This window comes from Globicephala melas, chromosome 8 (genome assembly GCF_963455315.2).
Source record: "Globicephala melas chromosome 8, mGloMel1.2, whole genome shotgun sequence".
Taxonomy (NCBI): domain Eukaryota; kingdom Metazoa; phylum Chordata; class Mammalia; order Artiodactyla; family Delphinidae; genus Globicephala; species Globicephala melas.
Genome location: NC_083321.1, coordinates 45,707,790 through 45,729,137, shown reverse-complemented (window position 1 = coordinate 45,729,137; position 21,348 = coordinate 45,707,790). Strand labels below are relative to the sequence as shown.

General features: G+C 39.9%; 1 protein-coding gene across 13 annotated transcripts in view; it reads left to right on the top strand.

Annotated features, from left to right (window-relative positions):
- Nucleotides 1-21,348, top strand: part of ZNF143 (zinc finger protein 143) — a 55,225-nt gene that overhangs the window by 20,304 nt on the left and 13,573 nt on the right. For all 13 annotated transcript variants that reach the window (XM_060303520.2, XM_060303516.2, XM_060303521.2 and 10 more), the window contains 6 exons: nucleotides 5,099-5,218; nucleotides 6,774-6,849; nucleotides 8,430-8,555; nucleotides 9,979-10,158; nucleotides 16,655-16,882; nucleotides 19,409-19,557. In XM_060303520.2, coding sequence (XP_060159503.1) covers nucleotides 5,099-5,218; nucleotides 6,774-6,849; nucleotides 8,430-8,555; nucleotides 9,979-10,158; nucleotides 16,655-16,882; nucleotides 19,409-19,557 — 879 coding nt within the window. The remainder of the gene's footprint in view (nucleotides 1-5,098; nucleotides 5,219-6,773; nucleotides 6,850-8,429; nucleotides 8,556-9,978; nucleotides 10,159-16,654; nucleotides 16,883-19,408; nucleotides 19,558-21,348) is intronic.

Sequence of the window (21,348 nt, the reverse complement as noted above, 5' to 3'; positions counted from 1 at the left end):
AGAACTCACTACCTCCCTAGGAATATCTTACCAATTCAGAAAAACAGTGTATGCATTAGGCAGCAGCTTTCTCAGATTACCTCCTCAGGTCTCAGAATTCATTATATGGATGAAAGTGGCACTAAAGAAATAGAAATATCACAGAAATCCAGATGAAGCTTGTGTTGTGGAGTCCAAAGCAGTTTTGGAGACCAGGCGGTCTTCTGTCTGCCCCACCCTCGGCAGCTTGTGGATCCTTTTTCTGGGCCTTCACCCTTACTGTGACTGACTAACCCTTGCTACTTTGTTTTTTATATGTTTTTGTTTCTTCTGTTTACAACTGATTCCCTCCATACTTTCCTTTTCAACTTCTGGAGAGAAGGTCCAGTCTAGCTAATTGTCATTGTTCCTTCTGGGCAAAGCTGTTTTTACTGCTTCTGCCAGACTCCTTCCTGGGCTGCAGATGGCCACTGGTTGGCTGCCCTTGATTCAGATGCTCACCTTGGGTCCAGTCCTTGGCTATCCCTTACCCAAATAACAGCCTAGAGCTGCAGAGCCTCGCCAAGGTTTGTAGTTAAGTACAGAGTAGTCACAGATGCATTCTGGGAGATCTACAAGTCAAATTTCAAGACTCTGTTATGAATTATGTGTTTTTGTGTTTGTTTGAGGGGTTGGTGTTTGTGTGGGTGGATGTTCTTGGAGCTTATATAATCACTGTAGTTTATTACTGCTTTAATGCTGCTCCTTTTTTTCTCAGCAATTATCTCTAGTATTTGGCTGACTGCTCCCTCATAGTTTTTTGCAGTCTTCCAAGTGTTTTATCATCTTTAACTCCTAAAGTTATTGCTTCAGGCAACACTTTTTAACTTGAGCATTAGCATCACTACTTAATGCCATTGAGTAGTACTGTTGGGGGTTATCAAGAAGATTTTATATTTATAATAATAATAAATAATAAAAGAGGGCTTCCCTGGTGGCACAGTGGTTGAGAGTCCGCCTGCCGATGCAGGGGACACGGGTTCGTGCCCTGGTCCGGGAAGATCCCACATGCCGCGGAGCGCCTAGGCCCATAAGCCATGGCCACTGAGCCTGCATGTCTGGAGCCTGTGCTCCACAACGGGAGAGGCCACAAAGTGAGAGGCCCGCGTACTGCAAAAAATAAATAAATAAATAAATAAAATAATAATAAAAGAAATCACTGGTAAAAATTTGATGCTTTTAAACGTTGCTGGATAGCCAGTATTTCTATTTATCACTGAAGTGATGCCATGAAGTAGCAGTAATATAAACACAGTTTGTAAATCATTAAGCCCACCAGCTTTGAAACTACATGATTCTTGGCAAAATTTTCAAGTCTTTGAATTCATAAAATGAGACTTTAATGTTTTTTATACTGCAATATGTCAAATCTATCAAAGTCAAACTCTACTAAAATGCAAACACAGTGTAAATATATACAAGAGATGTAGGTCAGTGCCTTGGAGTGGCCCAATAGGGTTCTGTCTCTTATTAGTGACTAACAATTAAGTTTTTAAATAATAGAATATTTTTAAAGAAAGACAGTTGTAACTACACTTGTAATAAACTAGAATAGGTCTTACAAAAAATGAGTGAATTTACCATTGGTCCGTATAACATTATACTATTAGCATAAAATTCTATTACGATCAATAATTAATTTCTGAACCCAGAAACATACTAGGAATTCAGAACTGCTGAAACAGAATGTCGTAAAAAGCACGCTTACTCTTTATCTGCAGATATATAACCATTTGGTGTTTGTGCCAATAGACAAAGAAAATGAAGAAAGTTGAATAGGATTTTTGTTCTGACTGTAGCTTTTTCGCCTTTTCCCTTTGTACCTCTCCTTACAGACTAGATCTATGCTGTCCAAAATGTTGTCGCTACTGAGCACTTGAAATGTGACTAGCCAGAATTGGCATGTGCCGTGAGTGTAAAATACATACCAGAGTTAAAAGACTTACAGTGAAAATAAGAATGTAGGGCTTCCCTGGTGGCGCAGTGGTTGAGAGTCCACCTGCCGATGCAGGGGACGCGGGTTCGTGCCCTGGTACGGGAAGATCCCACATGCCGCGGAGCGGCTGCGCCCGTGAGGCATGGCCGCTGAGCCTGCGCGTCCGGAGCCTATGCTCCGCAATGGGAGAGGCCACACCAGTGAGAGGCCCGCATACAGCAAAAAAAAAAAAAAAAGAATGTAAAATATCTCATTAATAATGTCTCCTGTTGATTACATGTTGAAATGATAATATTTTGGACATACTAGGTAAAATAAAATAATTACTAAAATTAATTTCACCTGTTTCTTTTTCCTTTTAAAATGTAGTTACTAGAACATTTTAAATTATATATGTGGGGACTTCCCTGGTGGTGCAGTGGTTAACAATCTGCCTGCCAGTGCAGGGGACACAGGTTCCATCCCTGGGAAGATCCCACATGCCGCGGAGCAGCTAAGCCCGTGCACCACAACTACTAAAGCCTGCGTGCCTAGAGCTCGCGAGCCACAACAAGAGAAACCACCTCGATGAGAAGGCTGCACACTGCAACGAAGAGTAGCCGCTGCTCGCCGCAGCTAGAGAAAGCCCGTGCGCAGCAACGAAGACCCACCACGGCCAAAAAAAAAAAATTATATATGTGGCTTGTATTTGTGACTCATATTTCTCTTCATTAAGTGCTAGACCAGAAGTTTCTGAATCTTCTATCCTCCAAAACAATTGAGTACCATAGTTGAGGTTGAGGACCCAATACGTGGTATTAAAAGGTCAAAATATCCCAGAAGAACCGCTGCAAATAAGCAGGACCTGTAACGTCTTGGTTTGTCTCTTAGTACTCATCCTACTTCTGCCAGAGTTGCTTAAGAAGTTGTAACTCTGTGTCTGGCTGAACTTTAAAGTAAAGAGGTCTATACCTAATGCGATAGATTTTTTTTACAGTCTTGTTTCAAAGCTTTAGATTTTTTTTCATTGTGATGCTTACAGTTTAGAGCTTTTTCTTTCATCTATAACATAAGCATACTAGTTGTGCTGCTGAGCTGATCTCTTACTTGAAACCAGATTTCATAGAACAAGAAAGACCTAGAGTATCTAAAACTTAATGCGCTTGTGGGAAGGCAGTTTTGCCCCCTGGGGGACATTTGGCAGTGTCTGAAGACAAGTTTGGTTGTCACAATTGGGGACGTATTCTGGGTAGATGTCCTGCAAGGCATAGAACAGCCCCACTACAACAAAGAATTATTCTTTCAAAATGTCAGCAGTACCGAATTTGTTTTGTTTTGTTTTGTTTTTTTGGTGGTACGCGGGCCTCTCACTGTTGTGGCCTCTCCCGTTGCGGAGCACAGGCTCCGGACACGCAGGCTCAGCGGCCATGGCTCACGGGCCCAGCTGCTCCGCAGCATGTGGGATCTTCCCGGACCAGGGCACAAACCTGTGTCGCCTGCATCGGCAGGTGGACTCTCAACCACTGCGCCACCAGGGAAGCCCCAGTAGTACCGAATTTGAAAACACTCATCTGAAGTACTCTAAGTTTGCCCATGTGTTCAGTTGTAAGAACCATAAGGATGATGGGATATGTGTGTTTCAGGGAGGCTATGACTGTTGTCATTGCCCTTCAGCTACACCACCCTTAGTTAAGCAGAACAGCGTGCTATTAAAGTAACATGTAATTTGTAATAAAAACATCTCAGTCGAGCTTCCATTCTGCTATGTAGTATCTGTGTGACTGTGGGCAAATTACTTAATTTCTGTGGATCTGAGACTTATTAGCTAAATGAGAACAATAATCTTTGCCTTACCCATCTCGTGGGGTTATGAAAACCAAATGAGAGTTTCATTTGATTAATATTTTAGGTAACACATGAGAATGTAATTTGTAAATGTGTTAGCATCATGCAGCATTGTTGATGCTTTACATGTTCTGTTAGAATCCAAGGTCCTTTTTCATGGTTTCCATTAGTTTTGACTTCATTAAAAACTAATTTTATTTACATTGGAGATCAAAGTCCTTTGGCTTGGCAGTTTTTTAAAACAATTTATTTTTATTTATTTATTTTTGGCTGCATTGGGTCTTCGTTGCTGCGCAGGCTTTCTCTACTTGTGGTGAGCAGGTGCTACCCTTGGTCGCAGTGCACGTGCTTCTCATTGTGGTGGCTTCTCTTATTGTGGAGCATGGGCTCTGGGTGCATGGGTCAGTAGTTGTGGCTCACGGCTCTAGAGCTCAGGCTCAGTAGTTGTGGTGCACAGGCTTAGTTGCTCCACGGCATGTGGGATCTTCCTGGACCAGGGCTCGAACCCGTGTCCCCTGCATTGGCAGGTGGATTTTTAACCACTGCGCCACCAGGGAAGTCCCAGAGTCATTTTTGAGCCAAGTATGACAATCTGCACAGATAGGATGTGGCAGCACCATCACCACATGCCCACAGAGTAGAAAGTTATTCTTCAATTTTCATGGTACCTCAATTTCTAAAATAGGTCATAATCTTTAAAAAACCTCTAACATCAGTGCAGTTGTTTAAAGTCTTGTGTTGAGTTCCAGAGAAGTGATCTTCTACTTAACACTATGTAAGTATAGACTAGGATCATATGGATTGTAATGTCTCCCACAGGCGACTCAAATGACCTAACCCCCTCTTTTCCTTTGCTTTTGAAATTGAAAATGATTTTTACATTGTTTAGAACATATGTCCTAAAATACATATATACATTATAAATATATATACATATATATACATACACACACATACACACACACACACACACACACACACACACACACACATACACTTAATTCCCTGGAGTATGTCAAGGAACACCTGCATATAATGCATCGATGGATGCTCCCTGGCTTGACTTTTCTAGAGTGGGAATCGACCTGTGAGCGCTGACTATGCCCCCTTGTGGATCTCCTTTTGACTTCTTCCAGAGCTGCTGACTTCAGCCATGGAACAGAATTAACTAACTGGCTCAGCATGATAGAATCTTCATAAAATGATGACCTGAGTCTGGAAAACCACATTACAGTTTTATCTTTTTTATCCTGAAAATTGTAATTTCATCTACTTTATTTCTGTATAAATAATTTAAATCATACTTTTTGTTTCATCTAGATTGTCTTACAAGGACATGCAACAAGAGTAACTGCTAAGTCTCAACAGAGTGGAGAGAAGGCCTTTCGTTGTGGCTATGACGGATGTGGAAAATTATATACAACAGCTCATCATCTTAAGGTATATATGAAGGGAAGGCTGTGTCTAGTTATGAGAATAGGGCATTAAATGCCAATATAATGTGTTTGCAGTATTCAGACACCATTGTTCTCCCCCACCTATCAAGATACAAATATACTCACACAAAAGCCTATGCAGATTTTAGAAACTGAACTCTTTGAGGGCTTGGACTATGCTTTTTTCATCTCTGGCTCCCTCAGGTCCAGCATACTACGTGACACATGATAGGGGTACTCTACATATTTGAATACACTTTTCTCAAATGTGAAATTTATGTAATTACATGGGAGATATATGTGTAATCATTCCGTTAACAGTGATTTGCTGAAATATAGTGAAAGTTGGTGTTAATTTGTCCTGTCTATCAAATACATAGGCCAAGTATTTTGATTGCAGCTAAACACAACATACCATGACCCATAAAAATAATAGCTAACATTTATTGAATAACTCACAATGTGTCAGGAAGTGTGCATTTAGCATATTTGGAATAACATCCCTAGAGCCCATCTCCACTACTTATCAGTGTTTACATGTCACTTGACCTCTTAAGTACCTCATTTTCCTTATCTATAATATTGGATGATAAAAGTACCTCCCTCAATGAGTGGTTGTGAGAATTAAGTTAGTTAATTCTGTACATGTAAAGTACTGAAGAGAATGGCCTGGCATGTGGTAAAGGTTCAGTAAATGTTGGCCATTGTCATGAGTATTCATTTGTCACAGCAGCCCTCTATCGTAGGTACTATTATGTCCCCACTTTACAGAGAGGACTTTGAGGCTGAGAGAAGGCAAGTGCCATGGCCACACCACTAGTCAGCAGTGAAGCCTTGCCTCAGATTGAGGCCCCTCTGCCAGCAGCCTCCACACTCTTAGCCTTATGTTGTGTAGCGTCTCCTTGTACTCCTGCGTCTCACCAGGTACATGTTCCATTCAAACACCTTTGACCACTCTAGAAAAACTTGAACCTCTTATTTTTTAATTTATATATATATATATATTTTTATTTTTGGCTGCGTTGGGTCTCCGTTGCTGCACACGGGCTTTCTCTAGTTGCGGCGAGTGGGCTTCTCATTATGGTGGCTTCTCTTGTTATGGAGCATGGGCTCTAGGCACATGGGCTTCGGTAGTTGCAGCACGTGGGCTCAGCAGTTGTGGCACGCAGGCTTCAGTAGTTGTGGCTCACGGGCTCTAGAGTGCAGGCTCAGTAGTTGTGGCGCACGGGCTTAGTTGCTTTGTGTCGTGTGGGATCTTCCCGGACCAGGGATGGAAGCCGTGTCCCCTGCATTAGCAGGCGGATTCTTAACCACTGTGCCACCAGGGAAGTCCCCTGTTCCTTATTTAAAATGAGTACTTCTTAACGTACAACATTTGGTCTATATTGAGAATTATTGACCTGTAGTTTTTGAGAAAAGAAGTTATCTTTTGTTTTTCAAAAATAACATACAAGCAACAACATAATTCAGCAGTGGGGAAATAAAAAAGGTCTCTGTGTAGACCATCCACCTGTGGAGTGCCTCAAGGAAATAAACTCATGCCCGTGTTTTAATAACAGGTGCATGAGCGATCACACACAGGAGACCGGCCTTATCAGTGTGAGCATGCAGGCTGTGGGAAAGCATTTGCAACAGGTAAAAACATGAATTTTCTTTGTTTCTTGGTTCCACTTGGGGGTCAAGCAGAGACGGGTCAGAGGCAGGAACTGACCCCTTGCCTTGGTCTGAATTAGTGGGCACACAGTGACTAGTTTTCCAATCTCTCCCTTACTGCGTTTTGTCCTGCTTGCTCTGTTCTCTCTCTGTGTTCTCATTTTGCTCCTCAGACCTGTTTCTGCCTACTGTGTTTGTTATTTCACTCCACACTCTGCTTTCTTTTAGCAGGAAAAACAAAAGTCAAGCATTAAAGCTGACACAGAGTTTAACATTAGGACAGACCTTAGGGGGAACCATGGGAAACAGGGGCTTAGCAGTGGGACAGGTCCCTCCCAGGTACATATCCAAGAGGGCCAGGACCGTTGCCAGGCCTCCTGACTTCACCCTATTCCTCATTCCATGTCACAATTCTTTTTGGTTTTGTTTCTCAGGATTTTTTCTTTTTTATTATGAAAATTTACAAACATTTATATAAATGAAAAATGTTAGAGTATACCACCATAAACAGTTCAGCATGCATATCAATATTTGTTTACATTTCTTTTTTGAGGTAAAATTTACATACAGTTTACTGTACAAATATTAATTGTAACATTCTATAAGTTTTTTTCCTGTATTCATCCATTTATTCATTTATTTATTTTTAAAAAAATTTTATTGGAGTATAGTTGATTTACAGTGTTGTGATAGTTTCAGGTGTACAGCAAGTGAATCAGTTATACATATTCATATATCCACTCTCCCCTTTTTTTTTTTTTTGGATTCTTTTCCCATATAGGCCATTACAGAGTATTGAGTAGAGTTCCCTATGCTATGCAACAGGTTCTTATTAGTTATTTTATATATAGTAGTGTGTATATGTCATTCTGAGCCTCCTAATTTATCTCTCCCACCCCCCACTTATCCCCTGGTAACCGTAAGTTTGTTTTCTACATCGTGACTCTACTTCTGTTTTGTAAATAAGTTCATTTGTACCCTTTTTTTTAGATTCCACATATAAGCAATATCATATGATATTTGTCTTTCTGTGTCTGACTTACTTCACTCAGTATGGCAATCTCTAGGTCCATCCATGTTCCTGCAGGTGGCATTATTTTGTTCTTTTTTATGGCTGAGTAATATTCCATTGTATATATGTACATATCTTCTTTATCCATTCCTCTGTTGATGGACGTTTAGGTTGCTTCCATATCCTGGCTATTGTAAATAGTGCTGCAGTGAACATTGCAGTGCATGTATCTTTTTGAATTATGGTTTTCTCCGGGTATCATGTCTTGATTCTACTTCAAGATTTTGGGGTATGAGTTGTAAACATCTAATAAGATTGGGGCACTTTAAAAAAAGAAGCACACAATCTCTTCTAGACAGAGATGAAACTATTGAATTTTCAGCAGGACAGTCCTGAGTTGTCATACTCTTGTACCTTTTTAATAGTTATTCTGTTGTGTTTGCCTAGTATTATATCCTTGGTGTTTACTATATTTTTCAATAACTTAATCTCAATGGGCATGCTTAGAGCGGTCTTGTGTAATTACATTTCTTTTAAATTTTTCTTAAAGGTTATGGATTAAAAAGTCATGTCAGAACTCATACAGGAGAAAAGCCATATCGGTGTTCAGAAGATAATTGTACTAAATCTTTCAAAACTTCAGGAGATCTACAAAAACATATCAGAACTCATACAGGTACTGGTGTGAAGAAATGTCATATCTAGGCAAGGAGTTCTTAATCTGCAGGAAGGAACTTGGGGAAGTAGTTTCTGGAAGCGTTTCAGGGAGTCAACGTCAAGGGCTTCTCTTAAACTCCCAAAACTCCATGCAATTTGCCATTCGTGCATGTATGCTTCTTTCCAGGATGAGGGCCTGTAACGCTGTTAGATTCTCAAAGGGGTTCATGTTCCAAGAGATTAACGATGGCCCTAGACCACCAACCCTCTCAGTTTTCAGGAATTATCTGAGCAACCGTCTTACTTACCTAGGATTATACATCTACTTAGTAGCGCAACAGAGACCAGAACCTAAGGCACCCAGTTCCTTCTCAGTTTAGTACTGCTTCTTCTGCATTAAGCTGCTTCTAAAAAAAGTGTCTGAACCCCTCACAGCCCCACAGAAAGAAAGGCTTGTTACTTCCTTGTGATCATCTCCCCTGTCCTTAAATTCCTTCTCTGCTTTTCCTAAAGTGTACTTTGTTCTTATCTTCCCTCCCCTCCCCTCCCCTCCTTGTACTTGATTATTTGCAGATTGGTAATATAAAGGTAATTATTTGCTTTGGATCAGAGCTGGAAGAGTTTCAGAAACTGTTGATAAGAGATGCTATTATAAGCTGTTGACTAAGTAGTATAGCATAAGGTCCTTTAGTTTGAGATTTTACTGCAGATGTTTTAAACATAGTGTTATCGCTTTGTCCCCAAATACTTCTAAATATTCTGAGATAGTTTAGCAGATTTTCATGGAGGATTCTTCCAGTCATTAAAGTTTAACTTTTAGTTCAAATATGATCCCAAATCGGCTTTACTTTACAGTGTTAAGGAACAAAGCTGTAGGTCCCTGCTTCTATTTCATTCGTGCTCTTAGTTTTATCTGTTATATCAGAGGCAAGCGTCTCCAAGCTCCTGAGAATAGTAATATATTCAGCAAGGATTTTTGATTCATATTATGCGTTAGACACTAGATTTTAAAAGGACCAAAAATTCTTTTTCTTCAAGTATTATAGAATAAAGTAGGAGGTAAGCTTTTAGGGGATTCTAGGGTTGTTCTAACTTAATCCTTATTCCAGACTCTATTTTTCTTTTGTATTTCTTTATGATATGTATTTCTTTGTCTTCTTTTCTCAGCTCATTTTTTAATATGCCTTTCTGGGTAATTCCATTTTGGAAAGTCATGTAATCAGTGATGAGTTTTGAATACTATTCAGATTTTCCTATGTAAATTTAAGTTTGTAGTAGATGATGCTGTTGACAGAAAAAAAGAGAAAAAAACTCAAAGGGAAGTTCAATACAAAAAGGCTAGAGTCTGAGCATGAATGATCCTAAGCAGAATTGAAGGATAAGACATTTCAATTTTCTGTGTATTTTTGCACCATTTAATGTATTTCCCTTCGTGTTTTCAGGAGAAAGGCCCTTTAAATGTCACTTTGAAGGCTGTGGTCGGTCTTTCACAACATCGAATATCAGAAAAGTGCATATTAGGACACACACAGGAGAAAGACCTTATTACTGCACAGAACCAGGATGTGGGAGGGCATTTGCCAGTGCAACCAATTATAAAAACCATGTGAGGATACACACAGGTAACGGTCTCTAGTTCTTGGTCTTCTGTCTTTCAAGGCTCAATTGAATTCCTGCCTCTCCTATAAACCATTTACAAGTAATCTCTTCCCTCCTTCCTGCCACTAGGCATGGTAGAAATGGATTATGCAACTTGAAAAAACTTCACCTTAGCATTTTTTTTTTTTTTTTTTTGCGGTATGCGGGCCTCTCACTGTTGTGGCCTCTCCTGTTGCGGAGCACAGGCTCCGGACACGCAGGCTCAGCGGCCAGGCCTCACGGGCCCAGCCGCTCCGCGGCATGTGGGATCTTCCCGGACCGGGGCACGAACCCGTGTCCCCTGCATCGGCAGGTGGACTCTCAACCACTGCGCCACCAGGGAAGCCCCACCTTAGCATTTTTACATTTATTTATTCAACAGTTATTGACCATCTGCTCTTTGTTCCCCTGCCAGGCACCAGAAATACAGAGACAGACAAGATATTTTCCAGGACAGTTGATTTAGGGAGGCATAGTAGACATGATTATTGCAGAGTGTCTATGGATATATATTTTTAACAGCTTTATTGAGATATAATTCACGAACTGTACAATTCATCCATTTAAAGTATATGATTCATTGTTTTTTATTATATTCACAGGGTTGTACAACCATCACCAAAATCCAATTTTAGAACATTTTCATCTCACCTGAAAGAAACTCCATACTTGTTAGCAGTCTTCTCCCACCCTACCCCCCAGCCATAAGCAATTGTGGATTTTCCCATTCTGAATATTTCATATAGATGTACAGTATATGGTGTTTATTGTCTGGTTTCTTTCCCTTAGCATAATAGTACTGAGGTTCAGCCATGTCATATCAATAGTTCTTTCCTTTTTAATTACTGACTAGTATTCCTTTATATGAATGCATCAAATTTTATTTATCAGTTTACCAGTTATTTTCACTTTTTGGCTATTATGAATAATGCTGCTGGAGTATTCATGTACAATTTTTTGTCTGGATGTGTGGTGTTTTTATTTTGGCTGTACCACACAGCTCTTGGGATCTTAGTTCCCTTGCCAGGGATTGAACCTAGGCCCTTGGCAGTGAGAATGCAGAGTCCTAACCACTGGACCAGCAGGGAATTCCATTTTTTTCTTTTTTTTGGATATATGTTTTTATTCCTCTTGGGTATACACCTAGGAGTGGAATTGTTGGATCTTATGATAACTTTGTTTAACATTTTGAGGAACTGCCAAATTGTTTTCCAAAGTGGCTGCAACATTTTACGTTCTCACCAGCAATGTATGAGGGTTCCAATTTCTCCACATCCTAGCAAACAGTTGTTGTTATCTCTCTTTTTGATTTTAGCCATCATAATGTGTGTGAAGTGGTATCTACCTCATTGTGCTTTTGATTTGTATTTTCCTAGTTTGCTAATGATGTTGAGCATCTTTTTATGTGCTTATTGGCCATTTGTATGTATTTTGGGGGGAAATGTCTGTTCAGATTCTTAGCCCATTTTTTAAATTGGGTTGCCTTTTTTTTGGTTGGGTTATAAGAATTCTTTATTATATTCTGCATACAAGTCCCTTGTTAGGTATGTGATTTACAGACATTTTTTCCTGTTATTGTGGGTTTTTTGTTTTCGTTTTTTTTTCAATTTCTTGATGGTGTCATTTGCAGCTCAAAAGTTTTTAATTTTTTTTTTTTGGCCACGCTTCATGGTTTGCAGGATTCCTAGTTCCCCAACCAGGGATCATACCCGGCCCCCTGCAGTGAAAGCACTGAGTCCTAACCACTGGACTGCTGGGGAATTACCCAAAACTTTAAAAAATTTTTTTTAATTGGAGTATAATTGTTTTACAATGTTGTGTTAGTTTCTGCTGTACAATGAAGTGAATCAGCTATATGTATACCTATATCCCCTCCCTCTTGGACCTCCCTCCCACCCTCCCCCATCCCACCCATCTAGGTCGCCACAGAGCACCGAGCTGAGCTTCCTGTCCTTTATAGCATGTTCCTGCTAGCTATCTGTTTTACGCATGGTAGTGTATATATATCAATCCTAGTCTCCCAGTTCGTCCCACCCTCCTCTTAAAACGTTTTAATTTTGATTCTCCACTTTGTGGTTGTATTTTTTTTTATTTGAAGTATGGTTGATTTATAATATTGTGTTAGTTTCAGATGGTTGTTTTTTTGCGGTATGCGGGCCTCTCACTCTTGTGGCCTCTCCCGTTGCGGAGCACAGGCTCCGGACACGCAGGCTCAGTGGCCATGGCTCACGGGCCTAGCCGCTCCGCAGCATGTGGGATCTTCCCAGACCAGGGCACGAACCCGTGTCCCCTGCATCGGCAGGTGGACTGTCAACCACTGCACCACCAGGGAAGCCCAGATGGTTGTATTTTTGATGTGAGTGGAAAGGTGAATGAGAGCGAGATTTTTAATGTATTGTTTTTATTACTGATATTAAGAGTAAACTTGTGATAATTCAAAATGAAAAGACATTTTTGAAGAATGGAACTTTGGTTGCGTAAGTTAGTCTGCATTCTGCAGACCCCTGGATATCTCTGGAAATGTTTTCAGGCATTTACAACAATCCCTTTCCTTTGAAACTGGTACATTCACAAGTTTTGAATACTGCTATGGACAGAGGGGAAGCCTTAAGAGGATTTAAAGAAAATTTGTTTTTTTGGGAAAAAAATCACTCTGTCAATACCATAGAAAGAAGTTAAAGGGAGATGAGACCATAAGCAAGGAGACTGATTAAGGGCCGTTCGAATATTTGAAGTGAGTGAGATGGAGAAGGATAAAAATGAAAGACATTGAAGAGGTAACAGCAAAGGACCTGGTGACCAAGTTAGTCATGAGGAAGGATGTGGAGAAGAGAAAATCCTATCGCACTGTTGGTGGGAATGTAAATTGGTACAGCCACTATGGAAAACAGTATGGAGGTTCCTCAAAAAATTAAAAATAGAACTACCATACAATCCAGCAATTACACTTCTGGGTATTTTAATGAAGAAAACAAAAACACTAATTCAAAAAGATATATACACCCCTGTGTTCATTGCAGCATTATTTACAGTAGCCAAGATATGGAAGCAACCTAAGTATCCATTGATAGATGAATGGATAAAGATGTGATACACATAGGGAGTTCCCTGGTGGTCCAGTGGCTAAGACTCCATGTTCCCAATGCAGGGGGCTCGGGTTCAATCCCTGGTCAGGGAACTAGATCCCACATGCCTCAACTAAGAGTTTGCATGCCGCAATTAAAGATCCTGCATGCCACAACTAAAAGATCGTGCATGCTGCAACTAAAGATCCCACATGCTGCAACTAAAAGATCCCGCATGCCACAACTAAGACCCAGTGCAGCCAAATAAATAAATATTAAAAAAAAAAGATGTGATACACATACAATGGAATATTAGCCATAAAAAAGAATGAAATCTTGCAATTTGTGACAACATGGATACCTAGAGGGTATTAAGCTAAGTGAAATAAGTCAGACAGAGAAAGACAAATACCATATAATTTCACTTATGTGGAGCTTAAAAATAAAACAGACAAACATAAAACAAAAACAGACACATGGATAGAGAAAACAAACCTGGTAGTTGCCAGAGGGGAGGGGGTTGGGGGATGAGTGAAATAGGCATGGGAGATTAAGAGGTACAAGCTTCCAGGTATAAAATAAATGAGTCATGGGATATACAGCATACGGAATATAATCAATAATATTGTAATAACTTGGTACGTTGATAAATGGTAACTAGACTTATTGTGGTGATCATTTTGTAATGTATAAAAATATTGAATCAGTATGCTATACACCTGAAACTAATATTGTAAGTCAATTATACTTCAATTTAAAAAAGTATAATTTCAAGACAAAATCACAAAACAACCCCCCTCCCACCAAAAATACAAATTCATTTCCATCTTGACTGTGGTTTGGTGCCACCTAGTGGCAGTTTCTGCTCCAGCCTAAATATGAATAGGGCTGGTTCTCTGAGTTGGAATTGCCTGACATTTCCCTGCCTGGCCTTGCCCTTGTCATATCTCCCCCACAACCATTCCCCAAGATAAGAACTTTAACCTGCCCTGCTTTGAGAATGCAGGCTGGGCAAAGGACAGAAGCAATTTCAATTACTAATGTCTAAGACGTATATTACAGATTACATTTTGATTTTATATTTGTGGTTGGTTTTACTGGTTCAGAACCATGGAAAAAGATGGAGTTAACCCAAGAAATGTGTAAAATGAGAACAAACTGGGATATGCATATGTATACACACATAAACACATTTTAGAGAGTATATGAGTTCATACTAGTACATCCAATTCCAGCTCATCTTACAGAGCTCTTTTCTTCCCTCATTCCGTATTTGTATGTCCCTTCTTCCATAGTAAGTGCTCTAGCTTCCAACAACATTGACACATTTATTCATTGCTTAATCCTTTATTACACCTAAAATAGTTTCAGAGTTGTTTTGCCCATAGCACTACAATAAACAAGCCTACCAAGAAGAGCTGAAGATTTGTTTGCAGTTTTCCCCACTCCAGCCTGGTCCAAGACTGAGAGCATTAGTCAAATACTGTGTGTATGAGTTACTTTAATTAGTTTATTCTCCCCCTGCTACCCCCGACCCTGGCCCTGGCTCCCATACCCCTTCTAAGTGGTTACAAGTATTCATTTAAACTAAGGTTGGGGGGACTTCGCTGGTGGCGCAGTGGTTAAGAATCTGCCTGCCAATGCAGGGGACACAGGTTTGAACCCTGGTCCTGGAAGATGCCACATGCCACGGAGCAACTAACCCCGTGCGCCACAACTACTGAGCCTGGGATCTAGAGCCCGTGCTGCGCAGCAAGAGAAGCCACCGCAATGAGAAGCCCACACACCACAACGAAGAGTAGCCCCCACTCACTGCAGCTAGAGAAAGCCCAAGCACGCAATGAAGACCCAGTGCAGCCAAAAATAAATAAATAAATAAATTTATAAAAGAAAAAAAAACTACAGTTAGGTTAATTTGTTCCAGTTTGCTCTCAGTGTTAGATTCCCCCCACTACATATTAACAGTGTCTAGATATTTTATGATATTAAATAATTATTGTTAATTTTGTTATTTAAAAACATCCATCTTTTATACAATCTGAAATTTATAGATGAGATAGAATGCTATCTGGAGCTGTTTCAGAATAATCCAGGGTGGGAAGAGGGGGCAGAAATGTGTGGTGAATAAATGAAACTATATTGGCCATAAATTGGTAGTTGAAGCTAGATGATTGGTACATGGGGGTTTATTGCACTGTTTCTCTATACTTTTGTGTATGTTTGAAATTTTCTATAATGAAAAGTTCTAAAAATATATGTACTGCCTACATTGTTCTCAGACTGTTTCATGGAAAAAGAATTACTTTGTATTGAGTTGTTTTTAGTGAATATTTAATAGCTTTTGATTGGATGCAAGAAGTCAACTGAAGTTAATATAAAATGTGTGTCCTTTTAGATTTACTGAAGTGTCCAAACTATGTCTCATAGACTTTTTAGAAAATCTTTGTTTATTATCCTTATAAAACCCTTAGGGTGGGATTTCCCTGGTGGCACAGTGGTTAAGACCCTGCGCTCCCAGTGCAGGGGGCCTGGTTTCAATCCCTGGTCAGGGAACTAGATCCCACATGCATGCCACAACTAAGAGTTCACATGCCACAGCTAAGGAGCCTGCCTGCCGCAACTAAGGAGCCCTTCTGCCGCAACTAAGGAGCCCATGTGCCACAACTAAGACCCAGTGTAAATAAATAAATATATATATATTTGGGGACTTCCCTGGCAGTGCAGTGGATAAGACTGCGCTCCCAATGCAGAGGGCCTGGGTTCAATCCCTGGTCAGGGAACTAGGTCCCACATGCATGCTGCAGCTAAAAGTTCGCATGCCACACAACTAAGGAGCCCACCTGCTGCAACTAAGGAGCCTTGGAGCCCCAACTAAGGAACCCGCCTTCCACAACTAAGACTTGGCGCAACCAAATAAATAAATAAAAATTTTTAGAAAATAAATAAATAAATATATTTTTAAAAACGCTTAGGGTAAGCTACATTAGTTATACTAATAATTGCATTTATTATTGCCATTATTAGGAAAGTATCACTAATGATATCTAGATTATCTAGTTACAGGTAACAATAACAGTTTCACCAAATCTTAGAGTTAACTGGGCAATAAACATCTCCATCCTTATTTTTCACATCCCTTGTAATTAAGGGGAAAGTAGTATTCAGGCATGGGATGAGACTCAGGGTGCAGACCACCTTTTGATCCAAGTTGAAACCATAGTTAAGGAGTCTTTTCTTGTTCACTGCCTCCTAGCAGGATAGAAAGGGATTTGACAGCTATTTATTTTTGCCACTAGAGGTTCCCTCTCTCTGCCCCCTCCCCCACCCCCTCCCCCCTCCCCCCACCAGAAGGTATGGAATGATTATGCCTTCATAGGTAAAAGTTGATTTTTTTGTATGTGTGTGCTGTTCTTAGGGGAAAAGCCATATGTTTGTACAGTCCCTGGGTGTGACAAAAGGTTCACAGAATATTCCAGTTTGTACAAACATCATGTTGTTCACACTCACTCCAAACCGTACAACTGTAACCACTGTGGGAAGACATACAAGCAGATCTCCACGCTGGCCATGCACAAACGGACAGCTCACAATGACACTGAGCCCATCGAGGAGGAGCAGGAAGCCTTCTTTGAGCCTCCCCCAGGTAAGGGTTTTTTCCAGTATGTCTATGTCTGTGTTTGAAAATCAACAGTTATGAACGTAATTTATGACTTAAAGCATTTTCTCAAATCATAAAGTTTTTCAAATAGTCACACAAACATCATTTACAGCTGTGATAATTGCTATCAAAGAAAGGCGCTTAATGCTCTGGGATATAAGAGGGGAAGTTAGTCTAGTCTCGTAGGTCAGAGAAGGCTCCCCTGAGGAAGTGATTTTTGGAGAGATCTACAGGGTGAATAAGGGTTAACTTCGTGTAGAGTCAGGGATGTGGGGGGTTGGGGGGGTGGTAAACAGGGAGCAAAGGCAAGAGAACGATCCAAATAGAGGGATTGGCACAAACGAAAAGTCCTGAGGTGGGAGAGAGCACAGTAAATCGGAGAGACTGAAAGAAGCCTGGCCAGCATGGCACTTCTGCTTGGGAATGTGGTATGAAATGAGACTGCACAGCAAGTCAGGGGCAGCCTAGACTATTTGGGTGTATTAAGATGTTGGTCTTAATCATAAGAGCGGTGAAGCACTCCCAGATAACTCTTAGTTGATTCATGTGCTATTCAGTAGTGTTGTTGGAGACAAAAACATTCATTTCAATAAGGATAAACTCTTGGAAAAAATATTTTAGAGAATTAGATTCTATGATTTCAGTTAAATAAATCAGCATAGTTAAACAGGTAAAATGAAGTAGGTTTTTCTAAAACAAACAAAAAGAAACATATGTTGTCCTATTTCATTGAGTACCTCCTAAATGGAGTAAATTTGAAAATTAAAACATCTTTACCCATTCTTAACAACTAGTATTGAAGTGTTGAAAAACATTTAGGTAGGAAAAAAATGGTTGGAGAATAAGGAAAAGAACAGATCATTCACTGTCTACTCAGATAATTCCCTGGAGTTCTAATTTGTCTTTTCAGATATCAGTCATGTGATAGTAAGAAAATAACAATTCCTTCACTCTTCTATTTTTTAGTTTTTTTATTTTTGGCCACGCCACATGGCTTGTGGGATCTTAGTTTCCTGACCAGGGATTGAACCCAGGTCCCTGGTAGTAAAAGTGCCTAACCACTGGACCACCAGGGAACTCCCCCAAATTCCTTCACTCTTGAATGCTACGCTGTTTTCTAGCCAAAGCAGTGTAAGTGTGCATTGTTAGATATCACAACAGCTGCTAAATGTTACAATTAGAAAGCAGACTTTCATGATGTCAAACTTAGGTTTAAGACTGTTCCTCTTTTAAGCTTCCTCAATCTCTTCCTTAAATGTTGATATTTCAGATTGTCAAAATTTCTTGTGTTCTAGAAGATAATCTATAATAATATACATTTTGTTAAAAAAATTAAAGTAAGATTGTTTTTCCAAGAATAAGGATGGGTTTATGTTCCTTTTCTCCCATATGGTCCCCTAGGTTTTGAACCCATTGGAATAATGGTATAATAATAAATATAATAAATAGCCATGGAACAGAACAAAAAGAAATGAAGTAATGAGTGTCATAGAGATTACACCATGATGACTATAGCTGTATGAGTGTAGGCATCAACCATAACTTTGAGAAGTACTCATAAATTAGCATATAAAGTCCTCCTTTGAAGGAAAAAAAAATATTTACCCTTTTTCTGGCATCATGAGAGGTGGAAAGCAATAGAAGAGAGGGATCAATAATCTTCCTGGTTGCCAAGTATGGCAATAATTGACTATTGAAATTGCTGTTTACTTGCTGGTTCTTTGTGAAATAAAGAAGTGGAGGGGGGCTCCTGTTCTGTTACTTACTAAATGGTTAACCTTAACCCAGATAATATGCCATTACGTTGTCTTTACACAATGATGTCACTGTGTACTCATGACTTATAATCAGTCACTTGTGTTAAAAGAGTAAGTAACTTCGTGTTAGTACGTTGTGTTCACATACCATTCTGGTTTTGTGGTTAATGTTTATGAAGGTTGTCTTATCATTTTTAGCAGCTTCTTAAGTGACTGCAAGGACTTAGTGCATACTTGCCATGTTGGAAGGGTTATTTGCCAGTTAGTCTCCCTGTACAGTTCCCCCACTCCCTGCCCCAGCACACATGCATGGTATCACATAATTACTCCAAATAAGAGAATAAGCAAGGTCTCTCAAAATTAGAACAGTTAAAAAAAAAAAAATTAGAACAGTTACACTTTATGTGGAAAAGTTTGGTTTGGTCTGCTTTGATTTGGTTTGGCTTTGCAAAAGAGGAGGTGGAGAGATTGGCAGGAGGTGCTGGAAGCCATTTTCATGGTTTAGAATTTAGGGACTTCCCTGGTGGTCCAGTGGTTTAGACTGCACTTCCAATGCAAGGGCCTCGGGTTCAATCCCTAGTCAGGGAACTAAGATCCCACATGCCACATGGCCAAAGAAAAAAAAACATGATTTAGAATTTAATACACATGCCATTTAACTTTTGTCAGTTTTCTCTGTAATATTTAAAATCTCCTCTGTTTTCTAAACAGCTTGGTTGTTTGATCAAATGAATAATTCATTTGTTTTAAACAGGTCAAAGTGAAGATGTTCTTAAAGGGTCCCAGATCACGTATGTTACAGGTGTAGAAGGGGACGATGTTGTGTCTACACAAGTAGCCACAGTAACCCAGTCTGGGTTGAGTCAACAGGTTACACTCATATCCCAGGACGGGACTCAGCATGTAAGTACCCACCAAAAGTCAAACAAGTTAAATAATATTTCTCTGAGCCTGGGCTTGAAAGGCAGGTTGGGTCCCAGTTGAGGAAAGCCTTGAATTGGGGCACAGAGTTTGGAGTTTAGCTTGTAGGCAGTGCTGGATCTCCTGGAGGCTTTCTAGTAGCCTGTTGAAAGTGACTACCTGCAGGGAGATTAGTAAAGAGAGAAGGTTTGTGACTCTGTAGAATTCAAATGGTGTTATGGGTATTGTTCAAATGTGAGGTGGTGAAGGTCAGAACCACAGTGAAATTGAGGGCTTGAAAAGTAATAGATCCATATGAAACCCAATTCAGAGAAGGGATAGGATTGAGAAGTCAGCAGAGGTTTGGCTGAGGTGACGAGGACATCATTAAAAGATCCTGGCAAGTCAGTGATGGGCACATCTGTAAAATTTCCAGAGTGTGACTCTCTCCCTACCTGGAATCATGGGAGTTCACTTAACTAGCTTCACAGAATTAATAGAAGAGGTATCTTGATTTCCCCAGGAAAAGCAATATAATGGCTGTTGTTCAATAGTCAAACTTTTCATTGTTTTCTAGATGCCACTAGCCTAAAATAATTCAGACTTGATTTCATTTTTAAGCTCTAGCTAAGGTTGTCTTAATAACTGGTGGAAATAGACATATGGGGTTCTTTATCCTTCTATATCTACCTCTTCCATGGAGAACTCTCTTCTTACCTGTCTCTCTCGGACCTTTACCTCCCATGATTAATTTGCCCTCTGTGTTGATAACTGTTAATGTGCTGATGTTAGCTAGAAGGCAGAACGTATTCAGGATAGGAAAATAAAAAGCACTTGTACCATCCCATTCATTCCTCTTCCCCTTACTTTTGACATCACTAATTCTACACAACACTCTTTGTCCACTGATTGGCATATAAGATTTAACATATTTACTAACACAATTTTAATTCAGCATCAACCCTAAGCCTTTTTTAAAAATTAGGTCATCACAGATAGGCTCTGTGGAGGTCATTTGATCTAACTTCCTTCCCTTCCTATACTGGAGAAATTCCCTCTACAGCAGCCCCCATATAGATGAGGCAGTTTCTCTCTGAAGAGACGGTCTGTTCCATTGCTGGATAATTTGAGGGTTTATCAGACTGAAACTTACCACTGTGTCATCCACTCATGGCTTTTCTCTGACCATATAGAATGTGTCTAATCCCTCTTCATATGTTTTAAAGCAGCTATTTTCCCCATCCCAATGTTGTCTTTTCTCTAGATATAACCTTCCCATTTCCTTTAGGGATTTCTATTCCATTCCTTCGGTCAATTAAAAAACAAACATTTATTAAACCCAATGACAGATATTTTGGTAAAGTTAGTGTGGGGGGTACTGGAAGGGGGGGTATCGTAGTCTAGTAGGAGAGGGACGTTCCTAAAATGAAAAATAATTTCTCATAGTGATGGGTATATAATCGACAGGTATGTAAAGTGTTGTGGCAACCTGGAGGAAGGGGTAAATGATGCTTCCTGAAGGAATCTTGGAGGCCCTTGTAGAGAATGGCCATTCAGCTAGATCTTGAAGAATTTTTATGAGTTAGCCAGGCAGAGAGTGAAGGAAAGGGCAAAGTCACAAAAATATAACAGAATATGACAGTCCCGGGGATGCAAATGATCTGTTGTGGCTGGAGTGCCAGATTTGTGTGCTGGTTTGGAAGTAGTGAAAGATGAGTCTGGAGAAGCTGTTTAAGGCCAGATGATGAAAGGTCATGAGTGCCATGTAAGAAGTCTGAACTGTAGTGATGGGGA